This window comes from Mobula birostris, chromosome 31, assembly GCF_030028105.1.
Source record: "Mobula birostris isolate sMobBir1 chromosome 31, sMobBir1.hap1, whole genome shotgun sequence".
Taxonomy (NCBI): domain Eukaryota; kingdom Metazoa; phylum Chordata; class Chondrichthyes; order Myliobatiformes; family Myliobatidae; genus Mobula; species Mobula birostris.
Window position 1 is genome coordinate 19,629,566 of NC_092400.1, and position 19,954 is coordinate 19,649,519.

A 19,954-nucleotide genomic window follows, 5' to 3' on the forward strand; every position below is an offset into this window, starting at 1 on the left:
TCTAATTTTTAAATTCTTATGAAATTGGATACATTCTCTGAAGTTAAATTTTCACTTATGGACCAATCAATAATTGAGCCTCATGGACCAGAAAGATCCTACCTTTAGTATGAATGTGATTATTAATCACAACTCCAGTAGTATGTCAGTTAGCTTTTGTGACACCAGTTACAAAGGGAGCCCTCGCTCACGATCATGATTGTTGCCAACCTCTTTTATTGGAAGTGCGTGTTGGATGAAAAGAGAATTAGGCTTGGCTGTAATGACTGATAGCATTCAGAAGCTTACAGAAACCTATGGTCAATACTGATTGATAATATTCCTGCCAGATATTAAAGAGAAAGTTTGAATCAAATCCTATTTAGTAATCAACAACTTTGGGAGCAAGAAGTGAAAACGTATGAAGAAGTGAAAATGTGGATTATATATTAATTAAAGATAATCCATGGCTCTGCTTGGAAGATTAGTGTTATCAGTACATTATTAACAAATTTTTAAATTTGGATTTCTGTTTTGTGATATTTAATTGGTAGTCTGGGATGGAAAATTTGTTCTAGAGCCAAGTCAATTAACAAAATAATTGGACATAAAAGCAGACCTATAGTAGACTTTTGAAGTAGTCTGTCAGCAGTGATTAACAGAATTCAGCTTCATTTGTCTGGTAGTTGCAACATTAATCCAAGTAATTAATATAAAAATAGCTCCCTATTGTGCAGCAGATACTGTTGCAAAAATGCTCACAGTTTTGTAAATTATGTTGCTCTTGAATAAAATTCCAATCCAACGTCCCTGGGAGAACCTCCTGAGAATTCTCAATCCTTCATCGTCATTTTGAGGAAAACCCTTTCCCTCAACCTTTGAGATTAATCTCTTTCACTCTCTTACATATTTAGCTGATACTCCCCTGGAAATTTCAAATCAGAAGCTTGTCAGATAGACAATGATAGACGATGGGAATGTTCTCCCATTATTTTTGCTTTGGAACTTTTCCTATCTATCTCTCTCTCTCTATGTTACTAACTTACCCTCTTGCCTATTACATTTTTAATGTGTAAAGTGGTAACTTGCTTGGGAAGTGTTTTTTAAAAAAAAAAAGTCAGACTGAATTATATTAATTTTTTTTCAGGATACCCTATTAATTTGCATGTCTCTTCAATCCTTCCATATTTTTTATTTGTGAAATATGAATACTGAATGATTTGGGTGGTGGAGTTGAGAAAAGGGTCACAAACTTGCATGTAGTATTCTCACATTGTCTTGTATCCAATAGACCAATTCTTGCTCTTAAAGAAAATGGTTGCAAAAAATATAACTACTTTTAGGTCCTTTCAGGAATTATTTGTCATTATAAACTGTTAACCTAAAATATTTACATATAGTAAATATTAACTATTAATCCACAGTTATCAATACAATAATGATTAAAATGCATATTATTCTTTACCATCTTTTGCAGTCATTAAGCCTATATTGCTTGTTTTTTTTCCCAGGTTAATGCCAAGTTCCGTTATCCTTTCTACTATGAAATGTGCTGGTATGTCTTGGAAAGATATGTGTTCTGTTTGACAAAACGGTCTCATCTCACCAAACAGTACCAGAGGGAATCGATGTTAATTGGTAAGCAATATTAATGTGTATATTCATGTGCTGTGTTACAGGATATTTATTTTGTCAGTATTTATAAACACAAAATGTCATGAACAAATTCAATAAAACATGCAGTGTCTTTAAGTGGACTAAAAATAGCTTGATTGTGTGGAAATAATTAATTTAATCCCTTGTCGCCCAGCTGGTTTCTCATGTGATAGTTGATCCATTTTAACCAGTAAGGTTCCTGGAATATACTACGTCTGATCTAGGGAGGGCATAATTAGCTATTACTCTTGCTCTTTGATGGTAAGTAACCCCTGCTGGCACCTTGTATCCTTGTAATTAGTGTGAATTTAGTAGGATGCTACGGCTGAAAAGCCTTGATTTTAAGATGTGCCAATGAAAAGTAGCATCTTGTTCCAGCTTAAAGTAGAGAAAACAAACAAAAATATACATATACACACACACACACACACACACACACACACACACACACACACACACACACACACACACACACACACACAACTGGGAATTAAAAGAAAAGGGGAAAGATTCTAGTTCAGACAAGCTTTTTAGTGGAGCTAAGATAATGGCATGGGGTAGAAAACACTGGTTGGAGTAAAATGTAGGTCTTCACACAGTAACGATAATGTAGGACATAATATAAATTAGAGAGTCAGGGAGTGTTTAATCTACATATAGACTGAGTCTATAGACAAATATCTGGACCTGCCTCTCTGTTTTATTGCACTACCTTACTTTCCCTTTTCTTTTTTCTATTTATGATTTATAATTTAAATTTTTAATATTTACTATCGACTTGTACTCCAGGGAGCACGAAGATCAGAATCAAATATCGCTGTGATGATTGTACGCTCTAGTATCAATTGTTTGGCGACAATGAAGTATAAAGTATTCAACATGAACAATAGTAGTTTGGAGGATCAATTTACCAAATGTATGAGAGATGATTTTCAAGTTCAGGTTGTTCGGGAAACAATGAAAGAATAGCTCTGTTAGTTCTAGTCTTGTGTAATAAGAAAGAGTCTATTTGGTCTTGCAGTTAAGGGCACTTTTGGGACCAGCGATAATAATAAGTTAAAATTTTATATAAATATTGATTGTGATTTAGTTTAGTCTGGATCTGGGGTCTTAAGTCTGAATATAGCAAACTATGGAGGCATGCGATGTGTGTTGCCTGTGGCAAATTATGAAAATAGGCTAGCAGGAAACGAAAACAGATCATAGTGACTCTAATTGGGTAAAAATGAAAAAATTAAAGTTCTGCAGGTCATGTACAGACTGAGAAGTTTATATTATACTGTAAGATATGTGAGCAAAATTAGGTTAATCAACTCTTCAAAGTTCAAAGTAAATTTATTGTCAGGGTACGTATGTGTCACCTCATACAATCCTGAGATTCTTTTTGTGCAGTCATACTTAGCAAATCAATGGAATAGCAACTGTAAGCTGTAAACAAACTGTGCAAATGCAGATATAAATAGCAATAAATGACAAGCATGAAATAACAATATAACAGAGACTTTAAATGAGTATAGCTATCCCCTTTTGTTCAAGAGCCTAATGGTTGAGAGCTAGTAACTGTTCTTGAACCTGGTGGTGTGAGTCCAGAGTCACTTGTACCTTCTACTTGATGGCAGTAACGAGAAAAGAAAATGACCTGGGTAGTGAGAATTTTTGATGGATGCTGCTCTTTGAGTCTGCGCTGGCATTCATTCATAGCTGATTCTTTTTCAAACTCCTTCTCCTGGCTTCTCCTTGTTATCCTTTAACTCCTTACCCCAATCAAGAAACTTCCAATTTCTGCCTTAAGTATACCATATGACTTGGTCTCCACAGACCTTCATGGCAATTCCACAGATTGACCATCACTGGCTGAAGAAACTCCTTCTCATCTGAGTTCTAAAGGGACATCCTTGTATTCTGAGGCTTTAGCATCAGATGCTAGACTTTTCTAATAATGAAAATATCATTTTCATGTCCATTCTATCCAAGTCTTTCAATATTTGCCGTTTCAATGAGACTTCCCCCATCCTTCTGAACTCCCAAGTACCAGCTCAGATCCATCAAATATTTCTCGTGCATTAAGTGTTTCATTACTGGAGTCATTATGAAACTCCTCTTCAGAGGCAGCATGACTTTCCTTGGATACAGGTCCCAGAAATGCTCACAGTATTCCAAATACCGTATGACCATCACCCTACAAAGCCTCAGCAGTACATCCTTGCATGTATTCTAGTCCTCTTGAAATTAATGCTGACATTGCATTTGCCTTGCTTACTACCAACTCAACCTGCAAGTTCACCTTAAGTGAATCCTGAACTAGGACTTAAGGGCCTCAGATTTCTGCATTCTCTACCTGTTTACAAGATAGCCTACATCTTTATTTTATCTGTCAAAGTGCATAACTTTCCACTTCCCTATGCTGCATTCCATCTGCCACTTCTTACCCAGTCACCTAACTAGTCCAAGTCCTGTAGCCCCCCTCTCTGCTTCTGCAACTCTACCTGTTCCTCCATCTTTGTATGATCTACAAACTTGGCCACGATGTTATCAGTTCCTTCATCCAGATTAATGTGAAAAGTTGCACTCTCAACACTGATCCCTGCACCACTCTACTATTTATCAGAAATTACCAATTTATCCCCAGTTTGCCTTTAACCAGTCAACCAATCTTCTATCCGTACTACTACCTTGCCATGGGCTCTGATCTTGTTATCAGCCTCCTGTGTGTTACCTTGTCAAAGGCTTTCTGAAGATCCAAGTAAATGAAGTCCACTGATTTTCCTTTGCATAACCTGCTTGTAACCTCTTTAAAGAATTCTAACAGATTTGTCATCTCCACTTAAACTGTGATGACTTTACCATATTTTGTCATGTAATCCCAAGTACTCTGAAATTTCATCCTCAAGAATGGACTCAAAATCTTACCAACTGCGAAAGTCAGGCTAACTCCTGTCTTTTGCCTTTCTCCCTTAAACAGGGTTGTTGTATTTGCAATTTTCCATTTTTCTGGGATACTCACTGACTCCTTTGATTCTTGAAAGATCCTACTAATGCCTCCATAATCTCTTCAGAAACCTTTTTCACAGCACTAGGCCAGATGGTTTATCTACCTTTAGACCTTTCAGCTTCCCAAGCACCTTCCCCTCAGTAATAACAACTACGCTCACTTCTGCCCCTTGACACATTCAAATTTCTGGCATATTGTTAGTGTCTTCCACAATTTTAGAATGGCCACTACACTCAACTCTTTTCCCCCCTTCCTCCCCCCGCCTCACTTGAGCATCTGCCATGTCTGTGTTTGCCATTATCCTTTTATATCACGTTCCTGAGATGCTATGTCCACATATGCTTTATTTTCCTCTGATATATTTTATATGATTGGCTAATTTACCTTCATACTATATATCATCTTTTCTCCCCTTGGGTCTCGGCCCGAAATGTCGACTGTACCTCTTCCTAGAGATGCTGCCTGGCCTGCTGCGTTCACCAGCAACTTTGTGTGTTGCTTTTCTCCCCTTTTATTGGTTTTTAAAGGCTTCCCACATGCATCTTTTCTTTTGTTTTCTGCTGTCCCTGGCTTCCTTATCAGTAATGGTTGCCTCATTCTCCCCTTTGTCTGCTATTTTTTCCCCCGAAATGAAATTCTGCTGTCTCCAGAAATGCTCTCAGAAATTCCCACTGTTTCTGCTCCACTACCTTACTTTCTGGGGTCCCCTTCCAATCAACTCTGACCCTCGTGTCTCCGTAGTTACCTTAACTCAACTGTAAACCTGTCGTACCTAATTTTGGCGTGGCCCTCTCAAACTGCAGGGTGAATCCCATCATATTACGTCACTGTTCACTAAGGATTCCTTCACAAGCTGCCTAATCAGATGAAGGCTGCCTACCTGAAACATCGACTGTTTACTCTTTTCTACCTGGCCTGCAGAGTTCCTCTAGCATTTTGTGTGTGTTCCTCAAATTCCTTTTCTTGTTTCCACCACCAGCCTTTTTTCTTCCCCCCAGTGTATGTGCATTTCAGCAACCTCCATGATCACTGTAATATTGCCTTTCTTACATGCTTTTTCTTTTTTCTATTGTAATTTATACCTCGTATCCTGACTACTACTCAGAGGTCTGTACATAACTCATTGGGATCTTTGTACCTTTGCAGTACCTCAATTCTATTCATAAAAACACTAAATCTCCTGGTTTGTTGGTTTAATTTCATTTTTTAACCAAACAGGGACACACCTGCCTACCTTTTTGATAGATTATTTTCTAAATTTCTATTTTTTCTTTCAAACCTCTTTCCCCCACCCCACCCCCACATTGTACTCTGTCTTCTATGATGTTGCCCACTTGCTTAACTTGTCCCTTGAAGCTTTGTCCTATCATTACATTCCCACTTCTGATGAAAGGTTTCAGACCTGAAACAACAGCTGTTTCTCTGTCCCCAGATGCTGGCTGACAGCATTTTCTGTTTCTGTTTCAGACCCAGCATCTACAGTTTTGTTTCATTTGTATTCCTTCTTAGTTTTGTTTCAAACTTGGAAATACATTTGGATCCCTCAGCCAAAATATTGATGTAAGTTGTGAGTAATTGGAACTGACACTAATCCATATTTATTTATTTAGAGATACAGCACTGTACCAGACCCTTCTGGCTCAACTAGCCTACAGCAGCCCCAGTAGTCGCAGCTTGCAGAGTTGAGAGGAATCCATTAGTGTCTTTTTTTGTCAGTGCTGTTTTCTTCCCCTCCTTGCTGCCTTAGTCATTTAGTCTTTAGATAGGGTGACGTTGAGATACTTAATTTAAATTCTGTAATCCTTTATATTCCCCGCTCTAGTTCAATCGACGTATCTTAAAAACAACATTTTTTGTAAAGCTGCTCTTGAACTGTCCTAGTGTCCGTTTCCTCCCTTTCAACACCTGATTAATATGATTTTGCTATTAGTGAGCCTCCAGAACCATTTTTAGCCTTCAAAATTGTCACTAGTTTTGATGGGGAGAAGATGTCCTATAGTATGCTACTAAAATAGTGATAGGTAACTCTCAAGATCATAAATGTTGTATCTTGAACTTTCATGAAGTATCTAAATTGATGCTTGAAGACTGCTAATGAATACTTACAAGAAACTGCATTAAGATCTACAAGATTAAGACACTGCAGCTCACTCCTGTTGACATCCAATGAAGAGTAACAGTTGGTTACGAAAAAATCTATTGCAGCATTTGTCTTCACCAATTTTGAAGATGCCTTGAAAATTAGACATGGTGTTGTTATTTTATTGTTGATGTTAATTGGGTCTGCATGGAGTGAGTAAGTAATTCAGTGGAAAAGCATTCATGTGTACAGTACTTTGAAATTTAATCCAGATTTTGCATGAGTGGTGTCTACTTTAATGTTTTATCTAATCTATATATACAAAACATTTCAACCTTACTATGTAGCCTCTTTGAACAGAGCAGGTTGAGTTTTGATTTGAATTGCTCTGCAAAGAAAATTTGAGTGCAGCTAATTTGAAATTGAAAATCAGTTTTTCATGTCAGTATTTTTTTTATCTTAATCACATACTGATGGGCTGAACTGGTAGTGGATTTGCTTTTGTGGGGGGGGGAATAAAAGAGGAAGTTCATCAAAAAAGAAAGTGGGTCTTTCTATCAATTGCCATGCTTGGCCTGTTTCATTTGAGATCAATCACTTTTGCTGTGGATTGATGACCATTGACGTTCATTTTTGTTTGCTGCATTACAAGAAGGATGCAGCATAGCCAGTGAAGATTTAAAAATTACTCACTCACCATATGTGGGCAACACTGGCAATACCAGGAATTGATGCCTGAGGCCAATTAACCCTGAACTAAGTAGCTGTTAATGATCAGCCATGATAGTGTAAGTGTACTGTAGTCACACTAAAAAACAGACTAGAAAATTATGGTAGATTTCCCATTCTAAAAGACCTGGTAATCTAGGTGGGTTATATGATTTCCATTACTGGTACAATCCTTTAAAATTTAAATTCTAGAGAATAACATTTGAGATTGTTTCAGGATCAAAAATCCGGATTTCTAGTGGTTATTCCAGGAATTTAACCTCAGCAGCTGTACTCAGAGACACAGATTGATTAGGAAATTGACAGGATTTGACAATCTTAACTCCGTGGATTTTTTTTTTTAATGGAGTGAAGTAAACTGACAGGTATGAAGTGGCATCACTGAGTCGTGGCTGAAAGAAGATCGTAGGTGGGAGCTTAACGTCCAAGGACGTTATATCAAAAGGACAGGCAGGTAGGCAGAGGGGATGGGGTAGCTCTGTTAGTAAAAAATGAATGAAAAAGTGAAAAATTAGTGGAAAAAGTGACATAGGATTGGAAGAATGCGAATCCTTGTGGGTAGAGTTAAGAAACTGCAAGGGTATATAACTCCTGATGGGAGTTATATACAGGCCTCTGAAATTATAATGGGAGATAGAAAAGGCATGTAAAAAAAAACAATGTTACGATTGTCATGGGGGGGGTTCAATGTGCAGGTAGATTGAGGGAAATCAGGTTGGTGCTGGATCCCAAGAGAGGCAATTTGTAGGATGCCTACAAGATGGCTTTTTAGAGTAGCTTGTGGTTGAACCCACCAGGGGAGAGGCAATTCTGGATTGGGTGTTGTGTAATAAATTGATTAGATTAAGGAGCATACAGAAAAGGAAGCCTTAGGAGGCAGTGATCATAATATGATACAATTCTCCCTACAGTTTGAGAAGGAGAAGATAAAATCGGATGTATCAGCATTACAATGGAGTAAAGGGAATTTTAGAGGCATAAGAGACGAGCTGGCCAAAGTTGATTGGAAGGTGTCACTATCAGGGATGGTGGCAGAACAGCAGTGGCTGGAGGTTCTGGGTGCAATTTGAAAGATGCAGGATAGATATAACCCAGAGATGAAGAAATATTCTAAAGGGAGCATGAAGCAACCATGGCTGACAAGAGAAGTCAAAGAGACCGTAAGATCAAAAGGGAGAGCATATAATATCGCAAAAAAAAAGTGGGAAGTTAGAGGATTGGGAAGCTTTTTAAAACCAACAAATTCAACTAAAAAGGCCATAAGAAGAGAAAAGATGAAATATGAAGGTAAGCTAGTCAATACTATAAAAGAGGATACAAAATTTTCTTTTCAGTTATATAAAAAGTAAGAGAAACGTGAGTGGATATCGGACTACTGGAAAATGACGCTGGAGAAGTAGTAATGGGGGACAGAGAAATGGCAGATGAACTTGTTAAGTATTTTGTATCGGTCTTCACTGTGGAAGACAAGCAGTATGCTAGAAATTTGAGAGTGTTGGGGACAGAAGTATGTGTTGTTGCTATTACTAAGGAGGAAGTGCTTGGGAAGCTGAAATGTCTGAAAGTAGATAAATCACCTGGACCAGATGGACACCCCAGGGTTCTGAAAGAGTTTGTTGAATAGATTGTGGAGGCATTAATAATGATCTTTCAAGGATCACTAGATTCTGGAATGGTTCCAGAGGACTAGAAAATTGCAAATGTCACTCCACTCTTCCAGAAGAAAGGAAATTATAGGCCATTTAGCCCGAAGTTGGGAAGATGTTGAATTAAGGATGAGGTTTTGGGGTACTTGGAGGCACATGATAAAATAGGCCAAAGTCATTATGGTTTCTTTAAGGGGATATCTTGCCTGACAAATTTGTTGGAATTCTTTGAGAAAATAACAGGCAGGATAGACAAAGGAGAGCTTGTGGATTTTGTTTTCTTGGATTTTCAGAAGGCTTTTGACAAGGTGACATAGATGAGGCTGCTTAACAAGATAAGAGCCCACGGTATTACAGGAATGATACTAGCATGGATGGAAGTTTGGCTGACTGGTGGGAGGCAAAGAGTCAGAATAAAGGGGGCCTTTCCTGTTTGGATGCTGGTGTCTAGTGGGTGTTCTGCAGGGGTCAGTATTGGGACTGCTTTTCACATTGTATATCAACGATTTGGATGATGGATTTGATGGTTTTGTAGTCAAGATGACTGTAAAGCTAGGTGGAGAGGCAAGTACCGTCGAGGAAGCGGACTTTGTAGAAGGACTTGGACATATTGCGATAATGGGCAAAGAACTGAAAGATGGAATATAGTGTAGGGAAGTATATGTCATGCACTTTAGTAGAAGAAATAAAGGCATAGACTATTTTGTAAATGGGAAGAAAATTCAAAAATCAGAAGTGTTCAGTTTTCATGCAGGATTCTCTAAAATTTAACTTGTAGGTTGCGTCAGTGGTTAGGAAGGTAAATGCAATGTTAACATTCATTTCGCGAGGACTTGAATATAAGTGCTGAGGCTTTATCAGGCATTGGTCAGACTGCACTTGGAGTATTGTAAGCTGTTTTGGGCCCCTTACTTCAGAAAAGATGTGCTGGCATTGGAGGTGGTCCACCGGACGTTCATGAGAATGATTCTGGGAGTGTAAGAGTTAACATACGAGGAGTGTTTGGCTCTGGGCCTGTACTCAGCTTAAAAAGTCCCTAAGTAATTATCACCAGCATAACACTTGTGGAACCAGAGGAGCCAGTACACTAGACCCCTGTTATACTACCATCAAGAATGCGTACCATGGCATCCCATGCCTCATTTTGGAAAGTTTGATCATCTGGTTGTACTTCTACTCCCTGAATATAGGCGGACACTGCAGACCACAACACCAATAGAGAGGACCAGGAAGGTATGGACATGGGAGGTGGAGGAGCGCTTACAGGACTGCTATGAGTGGACGGACTGGACAGTGGCTAGGGATTCATCTTCAAATCTGAATGAATATGCCACAATTGTCACTGACTTCATTAAAACCTGTGTAGATGAGTATCTGCCTATGAGAACATACCGTACATACCCGAATCAAAAACTGTGGATGAAACAGGATATTCAGTCTACTCAGGGCTAGACCTGTGACATTCATGCCTGGTGATTCAGGGCTATTCAGGGCTGATTCAGGTCAAGTACAACTGATGGAGGGCTATCTCAAGAGCAAAAGAGCAATTCTGATTGAGGTTAGAGGTGGAATTGGATGCACACCTGCTCTGACAGTGTTTGTGGGCCATTGCTTCTTACACAGCGAAACATAACAACATGAATGGCAGTCATGCTTCACTCCTAGATGAGCTCAATGCCTTTTCTTCACGCTTTGAAAGGGAGAATAAAACTACAGTTTTGAAGATCCCTGTGTCATCCAGTGGCCCTGTGATCTCTGTCTCAGAGACTGATGTCAAGCTGTCTTTCAAGGGGGTGAACCCTTGCAAGGCGACAGACCCCAATGATATACCGGTAAGGCTCTGAAAACCTGTGCCAACCAACTGGCGGGAGTGTTCAAAGACATCTTCAGTCTCTCATTGCTACAGTTGGAAGTTCCCACTTGCTTCAAAAGAGCAACAATCATACGAGAGCCCCAGAAGAACAGGGTGAGCTGCCTTAATGACTATTGTCCAGTAACTCATATCTTCAGTGATGAAGTTCTTTGAGAGTTTGGTGATGGCTAGAATCAACTCCTGCCTAAGCAAGGACCTGGACCCATTGCAGTTTGCCTATCTCCACAGTACGTCTACAGCAGATGCGATCTCATTGGCTCTTCACGTGGCCTTGGATCATCTGGAAAATACTATTACTTGCGTCAGGCTGCTGTTCATTGACGACTGCTAAGCATTTAACACAATCATTTCTGACCAAAAGACTCCAAAACCTGGGCCTCTGTACCTCTTGTCTGTACGACTTGTCTGTGCAGATTGGAAAAAACATCTCCACCTTGCTGGTAACCAATACTGGCAGATTTCAAGGATGTGTGCTTAGGCCATGGCTCTGGTCTTGTTACTACCATGACTGTGTGGTTAGGTACAGCTCAAATACCATCTATAAATTTGCTGACCACTCAACTATTATTGGCAAAATTTCAGATGGTGACGAGAAAGCATACAAGAGCAACAACCTTGCACTCAAAGAACTGATTGTGGACTTCAGAAAGGGTAAGATTAGGGTGCACACGCCAGTTCTCATGGAGTGATCAGGTGGAATGGGTGATCAATTTAAAGTTTCCAGGTGTCAACATCTCTGAGGATCAATCCTGGGCCCAGCGTATTGATGCAGTTACATTGAAGGCATGACAGCCACTATATTTCTGTTCAGACTTTGAGGACATTTGGTATGTCACCAAATAGACTTGCAAATTTCTACATGTACAGTAGAGGGCATTTTAACCAGCTGCATCACTGTCTGATATAGGGTCGGGGGGGGGGAGGGGTGGACACGGCACAGGATTAAAATTAGCTGCAGAAAGTTGTGAACTCAGTCAGCTCCATCATGAGCACTAGCCATAGTAGCATAGTCATAGTCATACTTTATTGATCCCGGGGGAAATTAGTTTTCATTACAGTTGCACCATAAATAAATAGTAATAAAACCATAAATAATTAAATAGTAATATGTAAATTATGCCAGGAAATAAGTCCAGGACCAGCCTATTGGCTCAGGGTGTCTGACCCTCCAAGGGAGGAGTTGTAAAGTTTGATAGCCACAGGCAGGAATGACTTCCTATGACGCTCTGTGTTGCATCTCGATGGAATGAGTCTCTGGCTGAATGTACTCCTGTGCCCAACCAGTACATTATGTAGTGGATGGGAGACATTGTCCAAGATGGCATGCAACTTGGACAGCATCCTCTTTTCAGACACCACCGTCAGAGAGTCCAGTTCCATCCCCACAACATCACTGGCCTTACGAATGAGTTTGTTGATTCTTTTGGTGTCTGGACATCTTCAAGGAGTGATGCCTCAAAAAGGTGGCATCCTTCTTTAAAGACTCCCATCACCTCTTCTCATTGCTACCATCAGAAAGGAGGTACAGGAGCCTGAAAGCACACACTGAATGATTCAATAACAGCTTCTTTCCCTCTACCGTCTGATTTCTGAATGGATATTAAACCTACTATTACCCTCTACCTCACTTTTTTCTCTTTTCACACTATTTATTTAATTCTACTTTTTCTATAAAAAATCATATATAAATAATATCAATCGTGTATGTGTGTATGCATAGGTATGTATGTGTGTTTGTGTATTTACTATAATTTAGAGCTTTTTATTTATGTATTGCATTGTATTGCTGCTGTGTAACAACAAATTCTACGACATCGCCCGATGATATTAAACCTGATTCCGATTCTGCACTCACTGGAGTTTAGGAGAATGATGGGGGTATCTCATTGAAACCTATGGAAAATTGAAAGGCCTAGATGGGGTGGATGTGGAAAGGATATTTCGTATAACGGGTGAGTCTAATACCAGGGGGTGGTGAATCTGTGGAATGCATTGGCACGGACAGCTATGAAGGCCAAGTTATAGTGTCTTGAAAGCTGAGGTTGATAGGTTTTTGATTAGTAAGGGCGTCAAAGGTTGCGGCGAAAAGACATGAGAATGGGCTTGAAGGGGATAATAAATCAGCTATGATGAAATGACAGAGCAGAAATGCGTTGTTTTGCCCAAAGTCTTAAGGAGATTTAATAGATGTGAATCATATGATTTTATATATTAAATTAATTTATTTAAAATCTGGGGGTGGGTCTAGACCTAGATAAGATTAGTTTCCTTTAGCAGGAAAGTCAGTAATTAAGCTAATTGATAAGAGAAGGAGTCATGTATTTAAACTGATTGGTAAGAAAATTAGAGGGAAATTAAGGAATTTTTTACCACCTAAAGAGTGGCAGGCACTTGCACCATTGTGCCAAAAGGAACATATTACAGAAATCCTTGTTACTAACTCATGGTACAAGCACTTGAAATGCCATGATCTCCAACACTGAAGACTACAACCAGGCAAGTGGCATTAGCCCAAGTATTTTTGTCTTTGAGTGGCTTAGGCACGTTGCCCTGAATGTACTGGAATTTGTGGTTTTAATTTTGTTTCTAAATTCCTTATAGTAATTGCCTATCATTGTGTTTTAATATTAATAAGATATTTTCCTTTTCTCAATTAATTTTGACATCTTACATTAGAATTTAAATGTTCTCAGATACAGAGAAGAAACCAAATACAGAGAGTCCTTCATCAGATTCCCGACTCGACATGGATGAGGAGTCTTCTGATATGCATGTCAAGGAGGAGAAAGATGAGACAAAAGATAAAATGAGCACTCAAAACACGAAAGGATTTGATGATGATTTGCCTTCTCCAGGCAGTGCACATTCAGAAGGAAACGATAGCACTGGAAAGACACAGAAACCGATGAGGCATTTAAAGCGGACTTTATCTAATGACTCAAACGACAGTACTAAGTCACCAATGCTGACAGACTGCCCAAAGACCCCAAGCGGATCTCCTGACCCCTCTCAGCCAGTATCTGAGGGGTCTAACAAATGGATTCACCTGACTGAGTTTGAACTGAAAGGGTTAAAGGCACTTGTGGAAAAACTGGAATCCCTACCAGAGAACAAGAAATGTGTCCCTGAAGGAATAGAAGATCCTTATGCCCTTCTGGAAGATATGAAGGTTAGTTTTGTAAAATTTTCAGAGGCCTTGACGCAGTCATTCAGCCAGTTAGGAAGCAGTTTTATTCAAATGGAAGTTGCCATCATTTCTGATTATGTGGTGTATATTTTGTGTTGTGGGTTATATTTTGCTAATGATATCATTCTAAGTTTGATTAAGTTTAAAGCTTAATTTGTCAGTTATCTTTGAAGATTGACAAAATGAATACAAAATTCCTGTAATAGCTCCATGAATTTGATACAGGAGAGTTAATCTGGGAGAGATAATTAAGAAAACCCCATTAGTATACTAAAGATGGTTGTAAAAGTGTTGTCCCTTACTGCAAGAGTAGTTTGAAGAGATGCATCTGACTTGTATACAGTGGAATTCTTATTTAATACTGTTGAGGATGTATACTTTTCAGGGGTATTTTATAATTGAGGGAAACAATGGTGGCTTACTGTTAAACCCTGTGCAGTTCTTAGCTAAGTGTGACTTTACTGTTTCGTACAAATGCCTTGTGAGAGTAAACAATCAACACCATTGAGCCTATGCTATCACTTGGTCAGGTTATATCTTATCTGTGGGATAGCCTTCGTAACCTGTCATTCTTCTTACTTACTTACTTACTTACCACCTGTTATGCTGCCGGAGTTTAGAGCAGCAATGAAGGTCTCCATCTCTGTGTCTGTCCATACTGTTGCACATGGATATAGAAGGATTCTTCAATGCTGTTTCCATAACAATTCTGTGTTACCAGTCAGGCTTGTTTGTCTTGAGCTGAACCCCCGAACCTGGAGGACCAGTGGGCCACTCTTAGTTTGACCTTTACCCTTTGACTTGTCTGGCAATGTTGACCCTACCAAGAGCCAAAGCATAAAGCCCCAACTCCAGCCAACGTAGCTCCCCGGGTCATTGCGGTATGCACGCCTCCAAATCCTACCACAAGGTTGTGATCTTCTTGGAGGTATTAATGCCCCCTGGATATCTTTGGTTTACAAAAATGAGCAATTTGCAATGAGCAAATTAATATGCTATATGCTGAAGTTATACCAGTTACTGAAAATATGATTAAGAGAAATTTCAAAGCTAGTTTCCAAATTATCAGAGAATTGGGGGCTTTTATTCTCCTGTCCCTATCCATAACTTTAGGTGAAAATGCACCTGTTATCTTGCTTGTTAATAAAGGCTTTTAATATTGTACTGATTTCAGCATGCCGCACAAGCAGATGTTTGCAGTAGCCCTTGCGGAGTGGATAGTAATTTCATCTTTGATCAGCTACACAAGCTTCCAGCTGTAAATTATATTTTCCACTCCTGTTGCTTCAGACCAGTTTGAAGTTAGTGGCTAATCCAGAAAATCACCAGTGTCTTAGATAACGCAGTAACTTGGTATGATTTGGTGTCTACTACTACTACTACAAGTTTTGCACGATATTGGTGTGCGATGTGATGGCCAACCGGAGTAGATAGCCACCTGGAATTCACCCGGACTGATGAAACCAATGGATGCCTGCTTGCATAAAGATAGGCATTCACTGTCTCCATGGACAAATTCTTTACAGAAAGTAACACAGCATCCTTTATAGGAGCAAAACTAGAAAATGCCGGAAGTAAATTATAAGTTTTGTTGTTAAATATGTATGAAGTAAGTGTTTTTGGAACATCAGCAAACAGTGGAGAAGGATAATACAGTCTCCCAATTTCAATCTTTCATCTGTTGCACACTCTGCCTTTAATGCTCTGATTTATTATTGCTTGTCAAAGTTCTTCATTCTCCCTTTGGCATTTCTTCTAAATAAACATTGTAAAAAAAAAAAAAAAAAAAAAAAAAAAAAAAATGAATTCAATGTTAAAAGTCTATGCCAGAAGCTCCTTTCCATGGTCATCAACTTTGCTACAGTCTGGTGCTAAACCAGATTTTTTATATCTTTGACATTCTTTTTAACGTAAGCTTCCACCACACATCCATTGCATCACGGTAACTTTGCTCATTTCCACCCCTGCCTCATCTCACTGCTACCGAATCTTCCACCCATGTTGCTTCTGAACTCAGTTTTTTTTTCCATTGCTTTCCTGACCAGCCTCACATCTCAAAACCTGCCATAAACACCAACATTCATAGCTCTATTGCCTGCAGCCTAACTTACACCAAGATTTATTCACCAATTGCCCCTATGATAACAAAGCTAAAATTGTATTTGTTCTAGTCATACCTTGATTTTAAAATTATACTGCTTGTCTAGGTCTGTAACCTGTTCTATTTATATTTCATGTTCTCTTCAGTACTGATCTCAGACACAGTTTTAAACAGTCCAATTGTGTTTTTAACTTTCTGCATCTTAAACATTAGATTTCTACCCCTCTTTAGATGACTCAATTTTTTTTTTTACATTCAGTCTCTTAGATTCTAATATACCTATCTAAGCAACAGTAACTTTTTCAGAAGGGTAAGAGATTTTTCTCTGTATATTTTCACTTTGTAGCTATCTCATCAAAACTACTGTTCGTGTGTAATTGACTACAGTGACTTTATAAAGTGATCCCCTTCCATCTAGCTGGAATGTAGAAGAGGTTTCTTCTGAATTCTGCTCACTTCAGTTTCACATCTTAGTTAGAGGTACTCTGGTGACAAGACATGGGAATCACAAGATCAGAAACTATGGTTGGCAGTAGAAACAGATTTGAGATGCTAATGGAAGATGTCAGTCATTGTAGTCATTTTTGTTCAGTGAAAAAGGTGCTCATGGCATATTTTGCAAATGGTTATTCTGTTTAGTAGGGAATCTTCAGAAGTATTGGGAGGGTGGTGATTTGTAAATTGATTTTTAATCAACTTAGAGTTGCTCAGATCACAGCTTGGCTGGAATTGTGTCATGATTTCTGTCACAAACTGTTCCAAGTGAGGCACAGCTGAAAAAGATAGCCCACAAAGTACCATCTAACATGATGAATTTTCCCCATTCAAAACGTTGCACCTAACTTAATTGCTCTGTTGCTCTCCATTCATGAACAGTTAATTACTGCCGTGGAAAGTACCTGAAAATCATAATGGTGAAAAACATCTGCCAGGTTTGGAAATTCTGTGAATCTCCATTTGGAACTGAAATGTGACTAACGATGAATTCTGGGAATTGGCAATGATCATGAGGTGCATCAAAAAGCATAATGCCCACTAGGCATTGATATTGGGTCGTCTTCAAAAACTATCTGCTGTCTTTAGTTGATTATTCAAAGGAAGAAAGGACAGATTTGTCTTCCAGGCAGCCCAGAGCACTTTACAAGCAGTGAAGGATTTTTGAAATGTTTTCACTTGTTTTGAAATACGAAGTTACACATTTCAAAAGGTGCTCAGAGAAAACACATTTCTACTGATGTCTTCCTAGTTCTATATGTACTCAATTTTTACAGTCTGTCCCTTCAGTTCCTCAAACTTAACTACTGAAATTCTAGTTATTTACTTTTGGTCAGCATCGCCAGCAAAGCCACCTTTCCAATTCTAGTGATGACTCTGCTCCCTGACCTGCTGCAGTCATTCTGTTGTTGTGAGTGTGGATATGCCATATTTAGACTTGGTTACAATAAAGGAGTAGTGATGGGGTTCCAAATCAGTCTGGTGGTACACTCTAGAAGGGAAACTATAGGTGAAGATCTGTGTGCCTGCTGATTTTGACTAAGCCCATGTACATCTAGTGAATTTTTATTCATGTCTAGTCATCTCCTGGAATTTAAGATTTAAACTGTTGATTTCTTGATTCATAGTGATGGGTAAGATTTTTTTTAGGGCCCTTAAATCTTGACGTGTATGAAAACCAGTAATTGACATAATATTCTAGATGTACTGAGCAGTTAACCAAGCTGAACTAGGGACTTTGCACAAGGACGTACTTGGCCACAGTCTTTGAGTACTGGCTGTGAGTGCTTAGGTACTCACGACATCAGTATTGCTTTCCATCTCACCAGACTTGGTTGCCATTTCCTATCCAGATAAATTCCATTATATTTTAAATGTCCATGATATGCAGACACATTCTCCAAATGGGTTTCCATGCCTTGAATGACAGTGAACCTAGAGTAACACACACAAAATGCTGGAGAAACTCAGCAGGTCAGGCAGCATCTATGGAGAGCTCTCTGTTACTCTGGATACCCAGTTTCTGCAGAATCTCTTGTGTTTCTGCAGGAAAACTGATTTTTTTTAAAAAAAAAAAAAAAAAGAAAGGGCTTCTTTTGATCACTCTGAAATTGACTGTGGTCTTTGCTTTATATAAAGCAAAGGTTTCCCAACCTTTTTTTTTTGCCATGGACCAATGCTGTTAAGCCTGGGATCCATGGGCCTCAGATTGGGAACCCCTGCTTTATACAGAGGCTGTACCATAATCAAGATCCCTTTAATGAGAAGGTTATCAACTTCTTATCAAACCCAGGATGTGTTCTTGAGTGCAACAGGGCTTGGAGAAGAGGTACAGGAGAATGTCGCTTGGGATGGAACAGTTCAGTTATGAGGAGATGCTGGAGAAACTAGTAATTTGTTCTCCTTGGAGTGGTGGAGGTTAAGAGGGGAAGTGAATAAGAGGTAGACTACAGGAAAAATTTTTCCATATCAGAGGTAGATAAAGCTATGGAGGTCATAGGTTTAGCGTGGAAGAGACTTAGAAGGGAACGTGAGGGACGACTTCACCCAGAAAGTGGTAAGTACCTGAAATGCACTGCTTGAGAGTGTGGTTGAAGATGGGCTGATGACAGTATTTAAGAAGTGTCAAGATGAGCACTTGAATCACTTTGTCTTAAAGAGCTATGGACCAAGTGCTTGTTGATGGGATTTATACGGAAGAGTGGGTGCAGGTCAGTATGAACGAGTTGGGCCGAACAGCCTGTTTCCATGCTGTATGTTTCTATGATTTTATGACTTGTATCATATATATTTTATAAAGTAGTATACCACATTGTACCTAGCCAGAGACATTTTGAAAGTTCAGAAATGCAATCACCGAAGGTAATCAATCAACCAATTAACTAAGGCCAAAACTTAAAGGTATTAAAGCTATATTTTGCAATTAAGACTCAAGCTAATAGTATTTGGGGCTGACTATAAAGAAAACAAATTACAACACAGCTTGTGATCTTGATAGCACTAATCTCTTGTTATCTAATGTTGCTTAGGGTTAGATATCATTCAACAGCAATAATGCTGGCAAGTAGACTGAGCTGCCAGTCAGATCAAAGATTCTGCAATACAATTTTTACTGAGAACATTTAAACAGGCAGATGAGTATAAGGTAGAAGTTGAAATAATAGAGAGTGGAGGGGGGTGGGGAGTGAAGATCTCAGCAGAAATGTTATCTCTTTATTCCCCTCCACAGATGCTGCCTGACTTGGTGAATTTTTCCAGCCTTCGGTTTGCGTTTCTCGAGATTTCCAGCATCTGCAGAATCTCTTGTTTCAGTGACAAAACTAACATTTAAAATCGAACATATTTGAAATGTGTGAGGGAATTGTTTATTAAATTAGATTTTTAAAACCAGAGAGATTTGTAAGCAGTCAGTATGGATCAGTATATAGTAAAACTGATATGCATCTTGAGTATCAAAACTTTGTCAATCTTTTCGTCTGATTGATGTAGAGAAGAAAGTATGAAGAGAAACTCCCCGGTAACATTTCCCTTCCTTGTTTAAGAGCTGTAATGTGCTTGGGCTTGGCAACCTGCTTCCCTTGTTTCATAGAGCCATAGTCATAGACTAAATGGATTGAAGGGCCTGTTTATGTGCTGTAGTGCTCTGTGATGATCTGTTATTTTGCCTAGTCCCATAGACCCATACATGGATCATAGCCCTCCATACCCCAACTATCC

At 39.0% G+C, this 19,954-nt stretch overlaps 1 protein-coding gene across 12 annotated transcripts in view; it reads left to right on the plus strand.

Moving 5' to 3' along the window:
• Window positions 1-19,954, plus strand: part of kdm2bb (lysine (K)-specific demethylase 2Bb) — a 245,450-nt gene that overhangs the window by 108,189 nt on the left and 117,307 nt on the right. For all 12 annotated transcript variants that reach the window (XM_072247794.1, XM_072247787.1, XM_072247789.1 and 9 more), the window contains 2 exons: window positions 1,491-1,617; window positions 13,649-14,124. In XM_072247794.1, coding sequence (XP_072103895.1) covers window positions 1,491-1,617; window positions 13,649-14,124 — 603 coding nt within the window. The remainder of the gene's footprint in view (window positions 1-1,490; window positions 1,618-13,648; window positions 14,125-19,954) is intronic.